The 19365-nt window shown below is 58.8% G+C and overlaps 2 protein-coding genes across 4 annotated transcripts; both read left to right on the top strand.

Moving 5' to 3' along the window:
- Positions 1-216: 216 nt before the first annotated feature.
- On the top strand, positions 217-4432 carry DMP1 (dentin matrix acidic phosphoprotein 1; the record flags this gene model as incomplete). The annotated part of the gene is given in 8 exon segments (XM_081999615.1): positions 217-277; positions 646-1064; positions 1066-1116; positions 1120-1156; positions 1997-2070; positions 2171-2218; positions 2705-2959; positions 3119-4432. Coding segments are annotated over 8 exon segments (2259 nt in total).
- A 9957-nt stretch (positions 4433-14389) lies between these two features.
- On the top strand, positions 14390-17998 carry IBSP (integrin binding sialoprotein; the record flags this gene model as incomplete). 3 transcript variants are annotated; one of them, XM_081998687.1, is made up of 6 exons in its annotated part: positions 14390-14443; positions 14523-14573; positions 14701-14772; positions 14963-15016; positions 17023-17124; positions 17426-17998. In XM_081998687.1, 6 exons carry the CDS (start codon positions 14390-14392, stop codon positions 17996-17998), a joined length of 906 nt encoding a protein of 301 aa, XP_081854813.1. The 3 variants fall into 3 exon arrangements, with proteins under 3 accessions (XP_081854813.1, XP_081854814.1, XP_081854812.1); XM_081998688.1 differs by having other exon boundaries at positions 14963-15019; positions 17026-17124; XM_081998686.1 differs by having other exon boundaries at positions 14963-15019.
- Between the last annotated feature and the right edge of the window lie 1367 nt (positions 17999-19365).

The raw sequence follows: 19365 nt of genomic DNA, 5'->3' as shown, positions 1-19365 counted from the left end.
GTGCCCATCGCCCACAGCTTGGCTGTGGGGAGAGCCCCGCTTGCAGAGCGGATTGACGCAGCCTGCTTCGAAGCAACCTATTTGCACTTGTGGCATGTTTTTATCAGCAGGTGTTTCGGGCACGGAGGATTGAGCGGCGGCCAAATACAGGCGAGGAAGTCGCCTTCCTTCAGCCCAGGCTGGGGCGGAGGGAAAAGCTGGCTGTACAGCTGGGGCATGCCGGTCCTGCCCGAAAACCGCGCTGTGCCAGGGAGTGTGCGTGTGTGCACACGTGGAGGTTTGTCGGCTCCCTCTCGTACCATCTGCGGGCGAGCAAGGGCTGCCTGCGCCGCCGGCTTACTGCGTTGTTTGGGGTGGGTGACCCATGCTAAACCGAGAAACCCTGGGGCGTATGTGGTGCGTGGGTATGTATTCATATGCCTGTGTTTTCCAGAGCAGAGGCTTTACCTCCAGGCCAGCAGCTGGAGGAAGCGCCAAGGGTGCCACGGCCCCTCCGTGCGGGGGGTGGGACCCTCCCTGCGTGCCCCTGTTGAGTATTTCCCTTCTCCCTTGCGCGAGCGCCTGCAGGGACGTGAAAATAAGCATGTCCTCCCCTTCCAGCGCGGGGTCCTGCGCTCCCGCCCCGAGGCGCGGGGGAAGGCTGAGCCCTGGCGGGGGACCGGTCCCGTGCGGGTTTTGGCACCCCGGCCCACGGCACGGGGCAAACGCCACTCCCAAGCGCATGCGTTAGGAGGATGCTGTCCCCGGGCCAGGGTCCGGTGCTCGGCGTGGGTGACGCCATAGCTGTTTGCGTGTGTCACGGCGGGAAGTGTGTGAACGGCATAAATTTAGCAGTCAAAACACAGGGCCGGCACAGTCAGTCATTAACTGCCAGCCCGTCTCGTCATCCTGCAACCACAAGGAGCTTTTTTAGGGCCGGCGTCCCGGCGGAGGCCGGAGGAAGCGTGGGAGGCCAGTTCCCGGCGACACCTCCGCGCGCGGCAGCGCTGCCCGCCGGTGCCATTGGCTGCCCCTTGCCCGGGGCCGGCGCCAGCCAGCGGTTAAATGCCTGCGCAGCCACACCGGGGCACACACAGCCCGGGGCATCCCAACGCAGGCAGCCTGCTCGCCCCAACCTGAGCACCGGAGGAGACGCCGGCTTGCACCACACCTCAAGGTAAAGGTTTTGGTTTCTTTGGGTTGCTTTGGCATCGTCTGGGATTAAAACGGTGATGTTTGGGGACGGGGGATTGTAGATTTCCTTGCAAGTTTTGGTGGAAAGCGGGAGAGACTTGCAAGCTGGGATGTAGTTGTTGCTTCATAAGGGAAGAAATGGGGAGCGCGGCTCTTTGCACCAGCGTGTTTCGGGTGCAGGGTGACGTGCAGTGCCGTTAGCGTGCTCCATGGGGATGTGCTGCTGGGCTGCTGAAGGGAAATGGAAAATGAGAGCAGAGCTGGAGGAAAGACCCCGCTGCGCAGGCAGCAGTGCCGCTGGGGGTGCCAGACCGACCCAGCAGCCATTGGGGATGCAGCTCTCCGTGGGGTTATCTGATCCGTGGGGTGCTCTGCTTGGGGCGGCGGGAGGCTTTCTGGGGCCGTGGGGACCACGCCGGGTGGGAGGCGCAGCTCTGCACCCCGTGGTCTCACAGCGCTGCCCACCTGTGGTGCCGGCTCCCCTCATGGCCACCGAGCTCGGCTGGGTGGCGGGTGACAGTACTGCAGGAACAGGGAATTCAGAGAAGCTTTCCCGCTCTTTAATGATGCTCAGACAAAAAATCTGCAAGAACATGGCCAGGTGTTTCACATCCCAAACTGAAGGGAAGTTCCTGCACGGGAGGTGCCAGGAGGGGGCATGAGGACAAAGTCCTTGGCTTGTTTGATGACATGTCAGGCTGAGCGCCGCGTGCCAGGACGGCAAGGCTTTATCAGTTGGAAGGACTTTGTGGGGACAAGTTACAGCCACGGGCACGTGCAAATGCTTTACTCTAGTGTGCAAACACTTTGCTCCCCGTTGCAGCCACAGGGACCACAACTAACATGAGGGCTGCGTTCCTGGTGCTGCTCCTCTGGGCCGTAGCCTGCGCTCACCCTGTAAGTACCCACTGGACAGGTACCCAAACCCCAAACCCCGGCAGTTTCTCCCAGCCAAGGCGCACCAATCGCTCATCAGATGTCTCCTGGACATGTTTAGGTGCCCAGCCGCGAGCCCGCCCGCCCCCGCCGCAGCGCCCAGCAGCAGGTAAGCCGGCGGGTGCCCCGGTCCCGCAGGTGGCAGCTGCTCTGGGGCAAGTCTGGGATGGGGAACCAGCCCTGGGCAGGCATCCTTGGACCAGGCACCTGGGGGAAGAGCTGTCACTTCTGCTGGTCTTTGAGCTTTGCCTGTCTACTCAGTCTTTTCAAGCTGGGTTGGCTTCACCTCATCTCACCTTGCCTCCCTGTGCACATTCCCAATTCAGCTGACGAGTTCTGCTGTGTTGGTCCTGAAAAATGAGTCTCTGTGCTCTAAACCATCATGGTTTGGGCTTTTCTGGGTTGCCCTTTTGTTGGTGGCTGCTTTTTTTTTTTTTTTTGCATCAGCAGAAACAACTGAAGGGCTGAGGTGTGAGCAGTGAAAAAGGCTTGAGGACTTGCATGGCTTAGGAGCGATACATCATCCTGCAGCGGTAGCAGTAAATGTGCAGTGGTATCTAATGAACCAAAGCACCGTGTCATGTTTTGCCTCCAGGACACCACAAGTGAAGATTACATCAACAAGCTGGGCAACCTCCTGGGTGGTGGAGATGGCAGAGATCCTCCTGCCAGTGCAGGGAGGGGAGACAATGCCCTTGCTGGGGACTCGGCGGATGGGAACACTGTGGGCGAGGAGCTGGTCAAGCGCGGTGGCCGAGACAAGGGAGGCAGAGTTGGGGAGGCTCAGCAGCTGAACTGGGTGGACCACGAGGATGCGAGTACCCGGGAGGGGAACAGCCTTGGTTTCCTGGTGAGTGAGCGAGGAGGGGCGTTTTTCTCTGCCAGGAAAGCGCACTTAGCCCCAAATCTGGTGTCGGTCAGGGTAGCGCTTGGCCTGCATGGTGAGCAGTGCTGGTAGCGCCTGTGACCTGCAAGCCTTTGCATTCAACTCTGTTTGTCACCACCACAGGAGGAGGACGCACGTGATGCTGCTGACGGTGACAACGGAGAGCACCACGGCACTGGAGTCAATGGGCTTCCCCCCGGCACTGGCGGGCTCCTAGATGAGGAGGATGACAGCGGGGACGACACCTTCGATGAGAACGGGGAAGAGGAGGGAGGCGAAGGTCCTACTTACGTGGCTGGTGCCGACGGGGCAGGCGAACATGGCCGTGACGCTGGCCGTGGGGATGCTGGGGCTGGCAGAGGGCACGGCGACAGCAGCAGCAGTAGCAGCAGCGAGAGCATCGGGGCGGATCACTGGCGGTACAGGAACTACCTCGGCAGCCGGTATGAGCGGACCTACAGGCAGGGACGGGGCAGCAGCAGCAGCCAGGAGGAGGAGGAGGAGAGCTACGACTTCGAGGACGAAGCCATGCAGGGTGATGACCCCTCCGTCTTTGATGGCCCGGGCAGCAGCTACAAGGGCCGCCGTGCTGGCCGCCGTGTCCCCGGGAGCAGTCGCGAGAGTGGCCACGGGGCTGGCTCCCACCGCTGGGAGGAGGGCGACAGCAGGTCCCCAGATGTGGAGGACACTGACTCAGGAGAAGACAGCCCATCCATGGAGGACAACAGTCAGTCAGAAGAGCCTGTCACCAGCCAGTCAGAGGAAAACAGCACCAGCCGCTCCGGGGAGGATGGGGATGGGGAAGACAGCCCTTCCAGGGAGGGTGAGGACAGTGAGTCCAGGGAGAGCACTGCCGACCGGTCAGATGAAGAGCTGGGGGAGTCCCTGGAGGACATCTCCCGGGAGGTGGTGAGCACGTCGAGCGAGCGCAGCAGCAGCCGGTCCCAGGAAGGGCGGGAGGACCCAGAGTCTGAGGAGGACAGGAGTGCGCTGCCTCTGCCTGACAGCGAGTCCAGGGAAACGGAGGGCGACCGGAGCAAGTCCAGGGAAGATGACGGTGACCAGACCCTGTCCACAGAGGACACTATGGAGGAGTCAAAGGAGGATGAGAATGACTCTGACCCTGATGGGGATGTGCCAAGCACATCAGCCGAGAGCCAGAGCGCATCCCCGGAGGATGACGGCAGCCAAGAGGACAATGCAGGTGAGGACAGCAGGTCCACAGAGAGCAACAACAGTGAGTCCCAGGAGGAGGAGGAGGAGGATGACGATGAGGACAGCCACTCCCAGGAGGACGTAACCCGCGAGTCCAGCAGCCGCGGGGATGACAGCTCACCGCAGAGCCTGGAGAGCGGGAGCCGCAAGCGGCGGCTGGGTGTCTACCGCAACAAGCCTGCTGTCGACTACGATGACAACGACTGCCAGGACGGGTACTGATGTGTGCCCCATAGCCTCATCGGTGCTGGGGGGTATGGGGAGGAGGAGGGGTTTAATTTATTTGCTATATAGCCTGGTTGACTTCTTCCTGAGAAGATACTGTGGATAAAATGGAGGCGGGTTCACCAGGGCTCAACCTGGCCACACTCAATGGGGCGCAAAGCCGGGGGTGATGCCAGACACAGGGAAGATGCCAAACCGCAGCGAGAAAAGCCATTTCCTACACCAAGCCGGCGAGCAGCCGAGAGCTGTGAGTGCCAGCAGGGAGGTGCTGCCCGCTTGCCACAGGGGCACAGCGGCGGCTCAGGACTCAGGCAGCCGCGCCTGGGCACGCTGGGCAGAGAGGTCCCTGCGCTCACCCCTGGTATTTACCTACCACTGACCTAAAAGTGTCTGCCCAGACTCCAACGGGAGCTTTGCGTTAGCTCCATGTCCTGCACATAAGGAGGCAAAGCTACAGCTGGTGGGCACACGTGGTGCGTGGGGTCAGCAGCGTGTGAAGTACCACTTCAGGACGGGATGTATGTAATATTTTGTAAGAAATGTACAGAAAACATTCTATTGTATCCTTTTTGCACTTGTATTTCAAAGCTGAAACGTACCCTGTTGGTTTCTTTAACTGCCATTAAAAACATTCAACTCCACAGTGGTGCAGTTTGAGGTGTTCCTCTTCCTCTCTCCTGGGGGAGGCGGGTGCTGCGATTCTGGGTCGGACTGAAGCAAGCGGGGGGCAAAGGGCAGGCTGTTTGCATGGGGAGCCGCAGCATCCTGGGGTGAGGGGGAAAGCAGAGGCTGAGGAGTGTTCCTACCCCCCCATTTCCAGGCTCCCCAAGGGTCATCCCAGCAGCGGGGTGGAAAAGCTGGCTAGTGACCCCAGCAAGCTGGGCCTGGGGCTTTGCTATATTATGGCCATCGCCTGCTGCAATGGGAGCAAGGGCTGTTCCTGAGGCGCTGGGAAGGAGATGGCCCAGGGCACGGGGGCTCTCCCGGACCGCTGGCTCCGGGTGCCCAGGGGGGCCCCGGGCACCAGGTCCCCTGCAGCAGCAACATGGGCGCTCGTGGGCTTGTAGATCATGGGCGAAGCCTCTTTTACTCAGTGTGCCTTTTTTTTTTTTTTTTTTTTCTCCTACCGGCAAGCAAGTAAACACCACATTGTTTGTTTAAAATCCCTTCCAGGCCCTTCTTACTTGTTCAGGTGTGTGTGACGAGCTGTACAGCATGGGTATCAATGCTGATGGGGGCAGCCGCTGCAGTAGCCGGAACTGCGCGTAGCTGCACAGTTTTGCAGGATGAAGTTGTGGCTCTGCAGGGGACAGTCTCCAAGGGCTCAGCACGAGCGGCTGCATGCCTTTCAGCTGCCTTGGGTCAGCGGTATTTTTGCAAAAATTCAAGAACCGGTGAAGAAATTAAATCATTTTTTACTACTTATAGCAGAACTGCACTTAATTTGTAGACTCTTTCCACCACTACAAAAGCTGGGAGCTGAACAGCTCCTGGTTTTAGTGGACTTTATGTTTTAATTTCCACCCTGTGTAAGCTTTTTCTAATTCTGTGTAACATCAGCTCTGAAATGTCCAGCTTCCCCACGCTGCTGCCGTGGGAATGAGCCTCTTTCCTGACCCTGCTTCCTCCGCCCCACTGATCCCCACTTCACGGTAGATACCTTGGCTATGACTTGCCCCTTATTTTTTGGACCCCTTGCATTAGCTGCCTGAGTAGTTGGGGATACTGTGATGGTGACAATGCCTGTCAGGCTCGTGGGTACCAGAATGTTGGTGCACAGCCCCATTGCTGGGGTGAAGGACAGCAAGCACGGGTTTGGCTGCAGCCCAGAGGTGCAAGAAGGTCTGGGTGACAGCTGTTGCTTTGGTTTAAAATGGTGGTAACGATGTGTTTGCTGCTCCTCTGCGCGGCAGCGCAGGGCTGGGCGCTGCTGTGAACTCTCCCGTGTGGAGCGAGCGCTGCTGCTGTGCCGGCGGCCGGGACGTTCCGGGCACTGTGGGGCTGGGTCGCGTCCCCGGGGCCATCAGAGGTGGTGTTTGCGTGGGGACAGCTGGTGGGGACTGGGAGTTTTTTTCGGGTCCCTCCAGGAAAGCAAGGGGTGCCCCGCAGCTCCTGCCGTGAGCCCAGCCCGTGAGCAGGGTGGCCGAGACGTCGCGAGCGCGGGATGAAACAGGCTCCGTGAAGCTGCTCCTTGCAGTTTGTGCATGACCCTTTAGGCTGTGCACGACCCTCTGTCCGTCCTCACCCTTGTGCCAGCGGCGCTGGGGCGAGCGGCAGCGCGGCATGGCTTGGGAGGGGGCCGCTCACCTTCCCCCCCCCCCGCAAAGGGCATGACGAGCGCTCGTCCTCCTCTTGTTTCATGCACGGAGAGAAAAACAGGGTTGATTTGACTTTAGTTTGAGCAGGCGGGGTGTGTGCCTTGGAAAGAAGGCATGCAGCACCCCACGGCGCCCGGCGCTGGGCGGGCAGCCGGCTGCGCTCCCCCAGCACGTGGGTCCTCTGCACGTGCCCTCCCAGGGACGTGCTGCGGTTGCACGCACGGCCCCGCCAGCAACGCCCGAAATCTGCCTCCCGCTGGCTGGCTGCTCCCCAAAGGCCGGGGAGCTGGTGCCAGAGCTGGCTGCTGCCGGCCGGGACGGCTTCCCACGGGACCGTCGCTCCCGGTGCCAGGGAAATTCGGCCCTTCGCTGGGGAAACCTCCCGCCTGGCCGCAGGGAGGGAGCTGCTCGTGTTGGCCCCGTGCAGGGACATGCCCAGCACCGGGCAGCACGTGTCTGCGAGGACGGGCAGGTTTTTGGGGACGCGGGGCTGTCCCCATCAAATGCTGTTCATCCCTGTGTGAGCAGGGCCACCCCACTTGCCATCCGGAGGGGCTTGGTGGCAGGCAGCGCTTCACGGGGTGAGGTTTTAGATGGACAGAGATGGTGCGGCCGAAAGATGCTCGCTTTGAGGATTTTAAGGCATTTTTAGCAGCAGCCCGTGTGTTTCTTTTTTGCAGTACGTGCCTGGGCGTGGTGAGCATCCAAGGGGAGTGCTCCTGCTCTCTGCCAGGCAGGAAAAGCAGCCGGGAAGGTCGGCCGCGGACTCTGCCGTCGCTGGAGGTGTTCCTGCATCCCGTTTCGGGTTGATTGTGTGATGGAGTAGTAAGGGTCAGCTTGCCTGGTGGGTTAGGCAAGGATAAAAAATACCCACATCAACGTATGCGTTTTTCTTATCCACCCACATGGCATTTTTTGTGCATTGGGGGTGGCCTCTAGAGCTGAACGCAGTGAATTACCTAGGAATCAGCATTGGGGTTTAAAGTAGATATTTTTGGTCACATTTGGGTTTCTGAAAACACAAGTCTGCATCATCTTAAAAGAAAACTTTCTTGTTTATATTTTTGTCCTTTCCAAGAAGAAAAAAATCTGTTTTTAATAAGTAGCCAGTGTGGCCGTAGCAGTGTGGTCGGGAGGCAGCAGCACCGAGCCCGGCTGCAGCAGCTGGACTTGGGGCAGCCGCAGCACGCAAGCTGCATTTATTCAACCCCCTTATTTTCCTGGATTTGGTGGGAGAAACAGAGACCCTCACGACCTGCAGAGCACCTCTCCAGCCAGCAGCGGCTTTTTTGGCAGTGCTGCCAAGCACCCTGGGCTTCCCATGGTGGGCTGAACGCCGCAGGCGGCTGCAGGGCTTCTCCTTGGCCCCTGTTCGTCTTTAGCAAAATGGGAATATCTGTGGAAGAAGCAATCTGATGGGATCATCTCTCCTGTGTCCCCCATGACGGATTTCTCTGACGGGAACCGCTCCTCGCCAAGCGCACGGTGGGCCTGGGAGAGTTCCATTGCGTTTCTCTGCCCTTTCCAATGGGGAGGAAAACCCTCTGACGGAATCGCTGCTGCAGCCAATCTGAACAAAAGAAATGTCTCAGCTATGGGAAAACAACTTCTGCCCGTGGTGGAACCCCAAAATACTACAAACCTTTTAAATGCTCTAAGGAAATTTTTCTTCCAGCTCCTTTTACTGCTGTGCACCCCCAAACTCTCTATGGAGACCTTAAAGCCGCCCGGTCAGCAAGGGGGTTTGCAGTTCAGGTTTGTCTGTTTTCACACCCTGAAATACAAAGCTGCAAAGAGCTGGTGTTTTGTTTTAGCAGAAGGCATCAGGTTTCTGAAAACAGGAGCTGAACCTGCAGCTGGGGAGTGGAGGCAGCACCAGCCCTCTCCTGTCCCCAGACCTGATGCTGTTTCACCTGCAGAGCAAAAAGCAGGTTCATTATAGCGTGAAAAATTTCAAAGCCTTCTTTTTCAAAAATAAAACGACTGCCTGGGTGTTAAGACACGTACATGGATACGTATACAAGTTTTGTGCAACTCATGTATGTAGACAATAACAACCAGCGCAAGCGCAGCAGTTCCCCGCTGACACACACAGTGCGCTCTGCCTCTGCTGCAAATGGCGACTTTTTAAGGCCAAACGCGGTGTTTTTTGCAGGCTCGAGCAGGCGTGCAGTGGCGGGGAGGTAGGCAGCCGGCGCGGCGCGGGGAGCGGCGTGCCTCCGCGCCATCCAGACGCCTGGTTGTGCGGGGACACTGCTTTGACTCTGGGAGAGAGCTTAGTTCCTGAGCTGGCTGTGCAGGTGGTTGGTGGGTACCTCTGCAGTGAACCCTGGGCTCTCTACCTGCTTTGCTCCTGAAAATGAGGCTTTTTGGGAGTTTATTTGGTTTTTTCCAACCTGTTTCTGTCATGTGGCTGTGTCTGAGGGCTCTCACACGTGGATGGAGGCAGCAGACTGGTGGTGGGACCAGCTCTGGTAACTTCTTCTTGTAGTGTGTGGTTTGAAGAAACTGACGTGCAGTTTATTCCTCCTGAAAAAAAACAAAAGAAGTAAAAAACCAGAGGAAATACGACATACGGATTGCTCACATGCACGAGGACCTGGGTGGTGGTGAGTGCTGTGATTTGTGATAACACTGTGACCTTGCCTCGGTGATTTGCTGGGTTTCTGTTCCCAGAGTTCAGGTTGCCTCGAAGCACTTGGATTACTCGTGGGCCACGTTTTGACAGGCGTGTAAATAGAATTAATTTCCTTTATTTGATTTCCTGCCTCAGAGAGAAAGGAAAATCATATGAAATGTTTAGTTGCAGGGGACCAATATATAAAGGTCGTGTATACCGATGACTGAGGCCGATAACGTGGTACGTTCTCGGTGTTCTCCCCTCCTGCTTTTAGTCTAAAATAATAACAGCTGCGTGCCCAGCTGGTGCAGGTTTGCATTTGGGTTCGTGCCATGAGAGGTAAGGGGGGATGAGAGAGGGCTCCCTTGTCCTTACGCTGTTGCTGGTGCACCCTCTCCTTGGTCATCACTTTGCTCCCCAGATCATGGCCGGGGAACGCACGCTCCTGTCCCTGACGGCGCGTGGGCAGAGCTGGGAGCCGGGGCAAGCACTGCCTGCGGTGCCCCTCACGCACTTTTTGGAGGTGCCCCTTTCCCTGGCCGCAGCAGCACCTCAGCCTCTCCCCACCACGCTCAAAGTGTCCTTCTGGTTTTGTTTTCTTTACTTATTTTTGGCCCTGAGGTTTCCTTCCAGAATAGCTCCAGGGCGTGGAAATAGGACGGTGCAGCCCCGACCACAACCGCGGCCCCGCGGTGGACCCGGGCAGGACGGGAGCGGGCTGCTCTGCTCGTTTACCGCCCTGCAAAAATAATAATTAAATTTGGACATAAGGAGCCATGTCAGCCTGCGCCAGACAGGGACGCCCTGACCACGAGGTCCCCTCGGGCTCGGGCAATTACATCGAAGCGGTGCGCAGTGTCCTCGCTGGGCCGCGCCGGGCGCAAGCCCAGCCGGTCGCAGCGCGAAGCCGGTGCCGGCGGCTGGCGCAAACCGCGCCGGCGCTGGGTGGCGGGGCCGGCGGCAGGGCCGGGGCGCGGCAGCGCCTGCCTGGGGGGTTCGTCGCCGTCCGTTGGGCGAGGGCAGCGGTGCGCCCGTGCCGGGCTCGGGGAGCGGGCTGCCTGCCTAGCCCCCAGCTCGCTCACCAAAGCCTGTAAGGAGCAGCGCGGCCGCGTACTTGTACGCGTTGAAAAAGCTGATGGGAGGGCGGAAGGGAAACCATTGCGCTTGCGCAGGTGGGCTGCACACCTGCCTCGTCACCTTGATGTGCTCCCGAAAAACGGGGTTTTGCTGCTGTCACCTGTTGGCACATCCCCTGGAGGCGGGCGAGCTGTTCCATGTTTTGTTTCCAGCTGTTTCTCTACAAAGGCGAGATTATTTTCAGGGAGCTGCCAGATCCTGCGATCACTTCTAGTAACAGGTACCAAACGCTGCTTTTGGGCAAATAGGTGACCTCTCCACAAGCCGTGCTGCCTTGGAGAGCTGGAGTTCTTGCAAAAGCATTAGCGGAACAACGCTCCAACCCTGAGATGTGATGCTTTTAAAATTTTTGTTATTAGTAGTAGTAGTAGCAGCAGCGGCAGTAGTAATATTCTTATTTTAAATGGGAATGTTTTGGATACGCTTGGCCAACTTCCCTGCTGGTCTTCCCGCATGGTGCCGTGAGGTTGCTGCTGCCGGTGGCCTGCCCAGGCAGCACCCGCTCCCCGGACCAGGAGCTAAACATAGGTGCTGGCCGCACGAGGCACTTCGGCACACGTTAATTATCCTGGTGCTTTTTAGGGATCTTGGGTGAAATCCGCGTTTTTATAGTCCGTTTTCTTTTTTTAAGCAACCCGGAGCAGCAGCCCTTTAATTACATTAAAAATCACCTCCCACCAGCGCTCTCTGTTCCCTAGGCCTGATGAAGTTCAAGCTCAAAGCTGGGCACCTGCCCGCTGCTCTCAGGCATGGGGCAGCCCGTGACGGCGTGGGGAAGCGGGAAGCAGGGCTGCCTCTCTCCTGTGCCCCTGCATCACCCCCCAGCAGGGCAGCCCCTCCAGCCGCCCCCAGCCCCGTGGGGCTGGGGGGTGCCGGGTCCCTCATGGTGCTGGTGTCTCTCTTTACCGGAGGCTGCTGTGTTGGCATTGGAAAACTGCACGGCTGCCTTTTTTTTTTTTTTCTTTTCTTTCTTTTTTTTTTTTTTTTTTTTTTGGTGTGTGTGGGTTTTCCTGGCCCGCGGCGCCAGCTGAAAGCCATGGCCAGCTCCCGGCCTCCCTTGTAATTAGGGCTCCTCACCGTGACACAACGGGCTTTGAAGCCCGTGGGGCAGGCGCAGCTGCGTCCTGCAGCCCCGTCCTGCAGACCCAGCACATGGCCCGGCTTGCTGCCGGGGCTGCCGGACCCCAGGGCGGCTGCAAGCGACCTCTCCCTCCCCAAAAGCGTGTGATGAGCATGGCGTTTCGTTAGCAGCGCGCGGCTCCCCACGACGTACCCGGTGATGTAGTGATGAGCAAGAAGACAAAGTAACAACAAAAGAAAAAACTTTGTCGTTCTGGTCCTAACCCGGGAATTTGGTTAACTGGAAATCCTTTGCTTCCCAATCAAATTCAGACTCAAACTGGGCTCCGCTGGATGGAGGTGAGGCTTTCGGCAAGCGCAGCCCCCAGTTTTGAGCAGAAACCTGAGCGTCCAGGTCTTCCACTGCAAAGCGGATTTTTCTGCCCTGAATAAGCGTAGTTTTGTCGCTGGCTAACCTGCGCATCATCGACCTGCTTGAAGGCATGCATTTTCCAGCCCTGCCGTTCCCTCTCTGAGGGTCGTGGGGCTGGAGGCGTCGGGCGGGATTTGCAGTTCTTGCCACCGTGGAAAACGCCGCTGCGTTCGGCGAGGAGTCGCTGCCCCGAGCTGCCGCAGCCCGGCCGCGAGCAGGAGCTGCCAGGGGCCTTCGCTGGAGGGAAAATCTGGGGAAGGGGGAGCAGGGGCTGCGCTGGGGAGGGGGGGCGGCTGAAATCCCAGCAGGGAACGATAAATACGCGGGAAGGAGAAAGGATGTCCCTGCGGAGATGGGTGCAGGGGGGCAGCCGCAGCACCCGCGTGCCCCCGTCCCCTGCCGCCAGGCGCGGGGCAGGAGGGGTGGGCTCCGACCACTGCCCGAATCTTGCCACCAAGGTCCCCACTGAGCTTTGGGTGGCCATGAGGGTGGGGGTTTTTGCTTGCTCCCCCCCCCCCCCGCCCCGAGGCAGTTACTCTGCTTTGCTGGGGGCGTGTACAGAGCCGCCAGATTTCGGCTGGGGAATACCCGATTTTGGAGAGCGGGGGGCTGGGCTGGCCCGGGGGTCTGTGTGATTCGGGGGGGTGTGAGAAACGGAGTAGTCGTGCATTTTGCAGCATCACTGTGGCAAAAATAGCTCTCAAAGGGGGACAGGTGACACCTGTATCTGAGTCCCCTCTTCTTTCTCTGCCCTTCCCAAGGCCCTTTTCACCTCTGCGGGCGGCCTGGAGAGGGACTTGTTTGGATTTAGCCTTTTTTTGTCTGACAAACAGCTATGCCCAAGTGACTGTGGAGCCAGGCCTTTGAGGTTGGTCTTTTTTGTCTTCTTGAATAAACAGTGACAGAATTTCCCAAAAAGGGAGGTAGACACCCCCCCAAGAACAGATTTCCCAATATTTATTTTAATTTAAACCCAGAGCATTATTATACCCTCCGGCCTCCTGGCTATTCCTCTAAGGCCAGACCCTCAATTAAGCGGCGTGGTGCAAACCTCCCCGGGTTTGGCAGCGGCGTGGGGCACTATGTTTGTGCACCAAATCTGCCGGCGTTGAAGTTTGGGGGTTTTCTGGCACACGCCGGCGGGCTGGCGTCACTCTGGGCAGGGCGGCGACTCGCTTGGGGGGGGGGGGGGGGGCGCAAAAATAGACCTTATATCCCGGCGGGGCAGCGGCAGGAGGAAATCTGTGCCGGCCGACTCTGCGGGTAGCTGCCGGAGCTGTGGCGGGGTAAGCTGGCTGCTGAGTTTCCCGGCCAGGTTGTTCATTGCTGTCTGCTTTTGCAGGGGGATTGGGGGGGTCTCAGCTTGCCGGCGGGGCTGGACGCTGCTTTTAGCCCTTTCCCGGGTCTGTGGCCTCACGAAGGGCTTGGGTGGAGGGGTGAGCACCCAGAGCCTCGCTGCCTGGCCAGGGAAGCTAGCTTGTGGCCAGTTGTCTTCTAGCCTGAGTTAAATGAAGACGGGGGAATTTCAAGTGCAGATGAATATAACAACATCTCCCCCCAGAGCTCAGCACAGCTGATGGTGGGTTTAGCTGGAGGAGGTGCAGGAAAAAGGAAGGTTAATGGGCCTGACTGAGCCCGGGGGGATGCCGGGAGCATCCCTCCCGGGGGCAGCTGCGCCGCTGCGGGAAGGCTCGGGCGTGCTTCTTGCTGGGGCCGGGATGGAGGAGGGCAGGCTGGGTTTTGGTGCTTAGGGGGTGCAGCCTGGACCTGCCCAAAGACAAGCCTCCCCCCTGGATATGCTACGGGGGGCTCCTTGCGTTGGTGCCTTGCCACTGCTATTTTTGTCAATAGCCAACTGTAGAAGCCGACTATATTCACTTGTTTGTTTGCTTATTTATTTTTCCTCAGCGAGGTTAAACTCTCTGTGGTGTGATTCCCGGGGCGTTGCTCCCTGGGCAGAGCCCCAGCAGGTTGCAGGGCTGGGGGGGCAGCGGGCAGCGCTCCTGCCGGCTGCTCCTGCCCCGTCTCCAGCAGGGGTTGGTTTCCCCACTCGCTGGCAGGCGATGGGGAAGCAGGAGCGAGTCGACCCGCCCAGGGAAAGCAATGCGTCCACCGCCGGGGGAGACTCGCTCTTCGGGTGTTCTCTGCGGCTTCTTGCAAAACCAACATGCATTCATGGAAATTGAGGTAGATCTGTCAAAAAAAGAGGAGGACTTGGCTCTCTGGAAGACTTGGGGTGACCCCATCGAGAGGTGGCTGGAGGTCAGCCTTTCTTCTCCCTGCTCACTCACGTGGACACAAACACCTCTATGGTTTGGGGTAGTGACGGTGCTTTCTAGCTGAAAAGCAAGCCCTCGCCGTGTTTCGCTGTTCTAGAGAAAGCAGCCATGAGGACTGCCCTGGTCTTCGCCTGCCTGGTGGGGATGGCGTGCGCCTTCTCGGTGAGTGCCAGGCAGTGGGGTCAACCCCCTCCTCGCCGGGGCTGGTGTGGGGCATGTGCCAACCTAGCCTTTCCCCCAGGTCAAGAGCTGGCTGCGGCGAGCCAAGTCGGATGACTCGGAAGAAAACGCGGTAGGGTCTCCCCCGACCCTGCATGCCCAGGCCCATGTGGCGCTGGCCTTGACGACGAGGACGTTTCGGTCACCCCTGTACCCAAGACCCCAGACTGATGGGATTTACCCCCTTCTTCTCCTGGTAGGTGTTCAAGAACAGGCACCGGTATTACCTGTACAGATACGCCTACGCGCATCCCCTGCAGCGACGGTACCAGGTGGGTGCTTTGGAGGGGTTCTTGATGCTTCGCCACCCACCAAATGTGGAGATATCGGCCCAAATGAGATGGGGGCATGGTCTGTGCCCCATTTGCCACTGGCCTGCAGGGCTGGGCTGAGACCGTCGGGCTCGTGACACCAATGGATACCTGGCCAGCCCAGCTACAGCTTGCTTTTCCCTCTCCTTAGGGCAGTGACTCATCAGAAGAAGAGGGGGACGGCTCGGAGGAGGAGGAGGAAGGGGCGGTGAGTACAGCACACCAGCAGCCTGCAAAACAAATATGGGAATTTGGGACCTTTCTTTGGTTTTGGAGTCTCTGCTCATCAGCATTTGTGGCTGCTGACCGCCCACAGCCTTGCGCTCTGGATGCCACTGGATTTTCTACTCTGGGCTTTATTTTATTATTTTTTGTGTATTTTTTCCTTTTTCTTCTTTGTTTAAAGAAGAGGGGTCAGGATGCACCAAACAGCCCTCAGACAAACTTTCCGGGTTTCCATTTTCAGTGGCTCAGAAAGGCCAAAGGGCAGAAGCAGGGAGGCTCACCTGCAAGGCAAAAGGGCCTGGTTAGGGACTCACCTTCCCCTTCCAGGGTGTGTTGCCCTCGTAGTGCTGATAAAATTGCTGTGGAAAATACAGTTGTGCTCTGCACACGTGCATGTGGAGGGATGCAAACTGGTGCTACACTGGGAAATGCACGTTTGTCCCAGCCCAGCCAGTAACGCTGCTCCTGTGTGCTGGGTCAACATGAGCTTGGGCACCGCTGCATTTGTGAGAGTCGCCCAGGTCCAAAATTAAATGCCAGGGATTACAAAGGACTCTTGTGCCTCACCGGGCTGCAAATGCTCAAAAATAATCCAGTGGTCTCAGACACGCAGGTGCTTTGAGGCAGGGATCCGGCATGCTTGGAAACCTATGTGTCGGGTCTAATCACATCTTTTTTCTTTTTTTTTCTGTTGTTTAGATTTAATGATTTGAATGCTAATTTCAGGGGTCTTTTTAACAGGAGTGTAGGCCTGGGCATCTGGTCTTAAAACCCCCTTTGGAGGCCTGCCTGGGGCTGGGGTGCAGCATGGGGTGGCCCCCGTCCCCCGGGCACCTCTGCCAGCCCCGGCACCTCCCTGCGATTTGCCCCTTTTCTGCTTGTTGCTCTCCCCTACCACTGCGATCACCAGGGATAACTTTGAGGGATGAGACAGCCAAAGGGGGAATTTCATTCCCGAGGAAGATATTAAGTCATATGCAGGAATGCAGCTGCTGTTCGGGGCTGCCCCTTTCGTTCCAAGGACACCAGAGCAGTGGCCGTTCCCGGGCAGGGATGCTGCGTGCCTCCACTGGCGGGGGGTGGTCAGCAAGATAAATAGCGATGGAAAGCCCCGAGGTCAGTGATAGATAGATAGAACACTATTATATCACTGCTAGGTGGGGGCTGTTCCTCCCATCGTCACAGCCAGCTGCACCATGCAGTTTGGTGGCTCCTCCAGTGGAGAGGAGTACAGCCTGGGTGTTCTCTGGCATCAGACGCACCCATATTTCAAGTGTCTGAGTTGGCCCAAAACGCCGGGGTGAGTGTCCTCGGTCTTGGCACACGAGCAGCGGGGATTGCCCAGGGCAACGGCAGTGACCCCACATCTCCCCGCCACGGCTGGGTTCATTTGCCAGCGGCTCTTCCTCCCAGGCTGGGGACAGGGTGAGCTCCCCCACCAGTTCCTCAGTGGTTGCTCCAGGCCCTGCTCGCGTTCGGGTTATTCATTGCCTCTTCTAGCGGTGTGGGCTGCCGTGCGCTCCGCTGAGAGACCTGCTCCACTGCGTGGTCTCTGGGGCCGAGCGGTGCGGATGGCTTATTGCTGGTGGGGTTCAGGCTCACGCCTGGCTTTGGGCAGTCACGCTCTCGCCAGCTATCTGCTCCTGGTGTGTAGTGTGTCCGCAGGTAGTGCGCCTCTGGCTCGCTTGCTTTATTGGAAACTGGGAGAGGTACCTTCAGAAGCGAACCTTTAGGTGCTTTGTAAAGCAAAATGTGTAGCCAGAATGGGAACACCCGACTCCAGCCACCACCACTTAATTGCGCAGCTCGGGCTGCCCTGCTGCAGCTTCTCGATTTCAGCCTGGGACGAGGCCCGTGGGAAAGCAGGAAACTGGGAGCAGCGCCCAAACACGGCGTGGGGATGCCGCGTGCCCCCCCCGCTGCTGGGAGGGCTGCGCTCCGCTCCCGCTGCTGACCACCTGCCCCGTCCTCTCCCGGTCCCTGCAGGAGCCGTCCCATGCTGGCACCGAGGCAGCTGGCCACCCCACCGGAGCAGCCGCCGGGGACAGCCAGGGCGGGCTGGGAGGAGACGTCACATCCCCCCAGCAGGTGTGGTTTGGGGGACTGGAGTGGAGCACCCATGGCTCACTGCATGCTTGCTTGCACCTGGGGGAGGCCCTGCGCCCCGTTTCTGCTTGGGGGTCTGCTGCGCAAGATGCCCACGGCCGGGCCAAGCTCTGGCCGCTAACCCGGTGGGAGGGTTGGAAGGGGCACCCCAAAAAGGCAGCCTTGCCATGCAAGGTGTGGGGTGGATGGTCAGCTGTGCCCATGCCTGCCCCATGCCATGCGGCACCGAAAAGCTGCAACCCCTCAACACCCAACTAATCCTGTGTTATTTTCCCCATACCAGGGCAAGGGCTGCCAAGGGGGCAGGAACAGCGCTGCCGGCAAGGGGGGCGACTCCGAAAATGAAGACAGTGATGAGAATGAGGAGGAGGAGGAGGAGGAGGAGGAAGGGGAAGAAGAGGTAGCAGAGAACGAGAATGGCGTCAACGGCACAAGCACCAACACCACCGAGGGCGCAGACGGGCCTCACGGCAGTGGTACCGCGGTGGCTGAGGAGGGCACAGGCGCAGCCGAGGAGGAGGAGGAAGAGGAGGAGGAAGAAGAAGAAGAGGAAGAGGAGGAGGAGGAAACTGAAGCCACCACTGTCGCCAGCACCACCGGCAAAGAAGGGCTGTCCCAGGCAACCCCCACGGGAGATGGGGGACCCACGGACGCCACCACAGCCGGGGAGCAGTGGGAGTACGAGGTGACGGCCGGGGCCCACGGCCGGGGGGACGAGGGCACCACCGACGGCAGCTACGGGGAGCAGGAGGAGTATGCCCGCGGGGACAGCTACCGGGCCTACGAGGACGAGTACGGCTACTACAAGGGGCATGGCTATGACGTGTACGGCCAGGATTACTACTATAGTCAGTGAGCGGGCGGGGGAGTGGCCCCAGTGCTGCCGCCCGCCTGCTCCATCCCACTCAGGAACGTGCATCCAAAGGCTCACCGCAGCCGCCACGCGTCAGAGGGACACCGGGCGGCTTGCGGTGCCTGCTGGCTCCGGCCCAGGCTTCTTTTTGTATCTCACAAAGCGAAATGAAATAAAGCAACCGAACTGAGCTCGCTGGTGACAAAGGGTTTGCTGACAAATTCGCTGGGGTCAGCGGGGCGGCTCGGCGCTTGGTGGGCTGTGGGGCTACAGGTGCTCACGCTGCTCAGGGTTAAATCTCTTTATTCCAGCTCAGCTGCACACAAAAAGAGGGAGGAACAGAAAGGCTAACGAGGAAAGATTCTGTAGAGTCCCCTCTGAAAAATGGAAGGAGCATTTTTAGGGTCACCACTGTGGGATTACTGCCACATCTTACGTAGAGTTGATGTGAATTTGCAATATGTGGGTGACGATAACTTCACCAGGTCTTCCACTCCTCGGTAGTATGCCTCCTATGGCCTGACCGCACACCAGGCAATATTAATGAAGACATTAATTTCTCTTTTTGTGCATCACTAGCTGTAGAAGCACACCCCTGTAATGAGAGCTTTGCTTCTGCATCCCTGCGCCAGGCATGTGGGTCCACCAAGGCTGGGCACCTCGAACATGTGTTTCGGACACCGGTGCTGCAGCCCAAAATGGTCCACATCTCTCCCTGCCACACAGTCTCGTCCCCAGGGCAATGTAGGGCTGTCACAGTGACAGCAGTGTGTCCGCTTGCCTCCTGCATCGGGGATGGGGATGCCAGCCTCGCGGTTCCCGGGATCCCTGCCTAGAGTCATGTCCCCACAGGAGCGTGACCCCAGCCAGCCAGGGATCAGCACCAGGGATGGGGAAGGACAAAATCCCACTGTGTTCCAGGCAGGTGCCCCCATTTAGGAAAAGCGATGGCCCTCATGCACAGGTTACAGCAGGTACCGCACTGCCCTCGCGCTCCTGGAAAGGAAGCCTGTGTTCAGCTCCTGATATCAGTCTAACAGCAAAAGGAGTTTCTATTCTTGCAGCTGCAAGCTGCTGGCTGCTGTACAAAACCGCCTCCATGTGCCAAAGCTGCTCTGCAGCTGGGTGGGGTAGCAAGGGGTGCTGCCTGCAGGGTGGGCACCCCCTGGGCCAAATCCCTATGGCAGCACTGAGGAGCCCTGCACGTGCTCATGGCTGGTGGGGGGGACACGAGAGCCCCGTCGTCCACATCCCCAGGGGGTGCCAAAAGACGTCAGGGAGCCAGCATGGACAAAGGGCCCTGGCGCTGCCGGGGGCCGGGTCCCACTCCCACGGGGTGCCCAGCCCAGCCCTGTGTGCGTCAGCCCCCC

This window comes from Phaethon aethereus, assembly GCF_964289735.1.
Source record: "Phaethon aethereus genome assembly, chromosome: 4".
Classification (NCBI taxonomy): Eukaryota; Metazoa; Chordata; class Aves; order Phaethontiformes; family Phaethontidae; genus Phaethon; species Phaethon aethereus.
The sequence above is the reverse complement of the archived record's forward strand: the minus strand, read 5'-3'. Positions and strand labels throughout refer to the sequence as shown.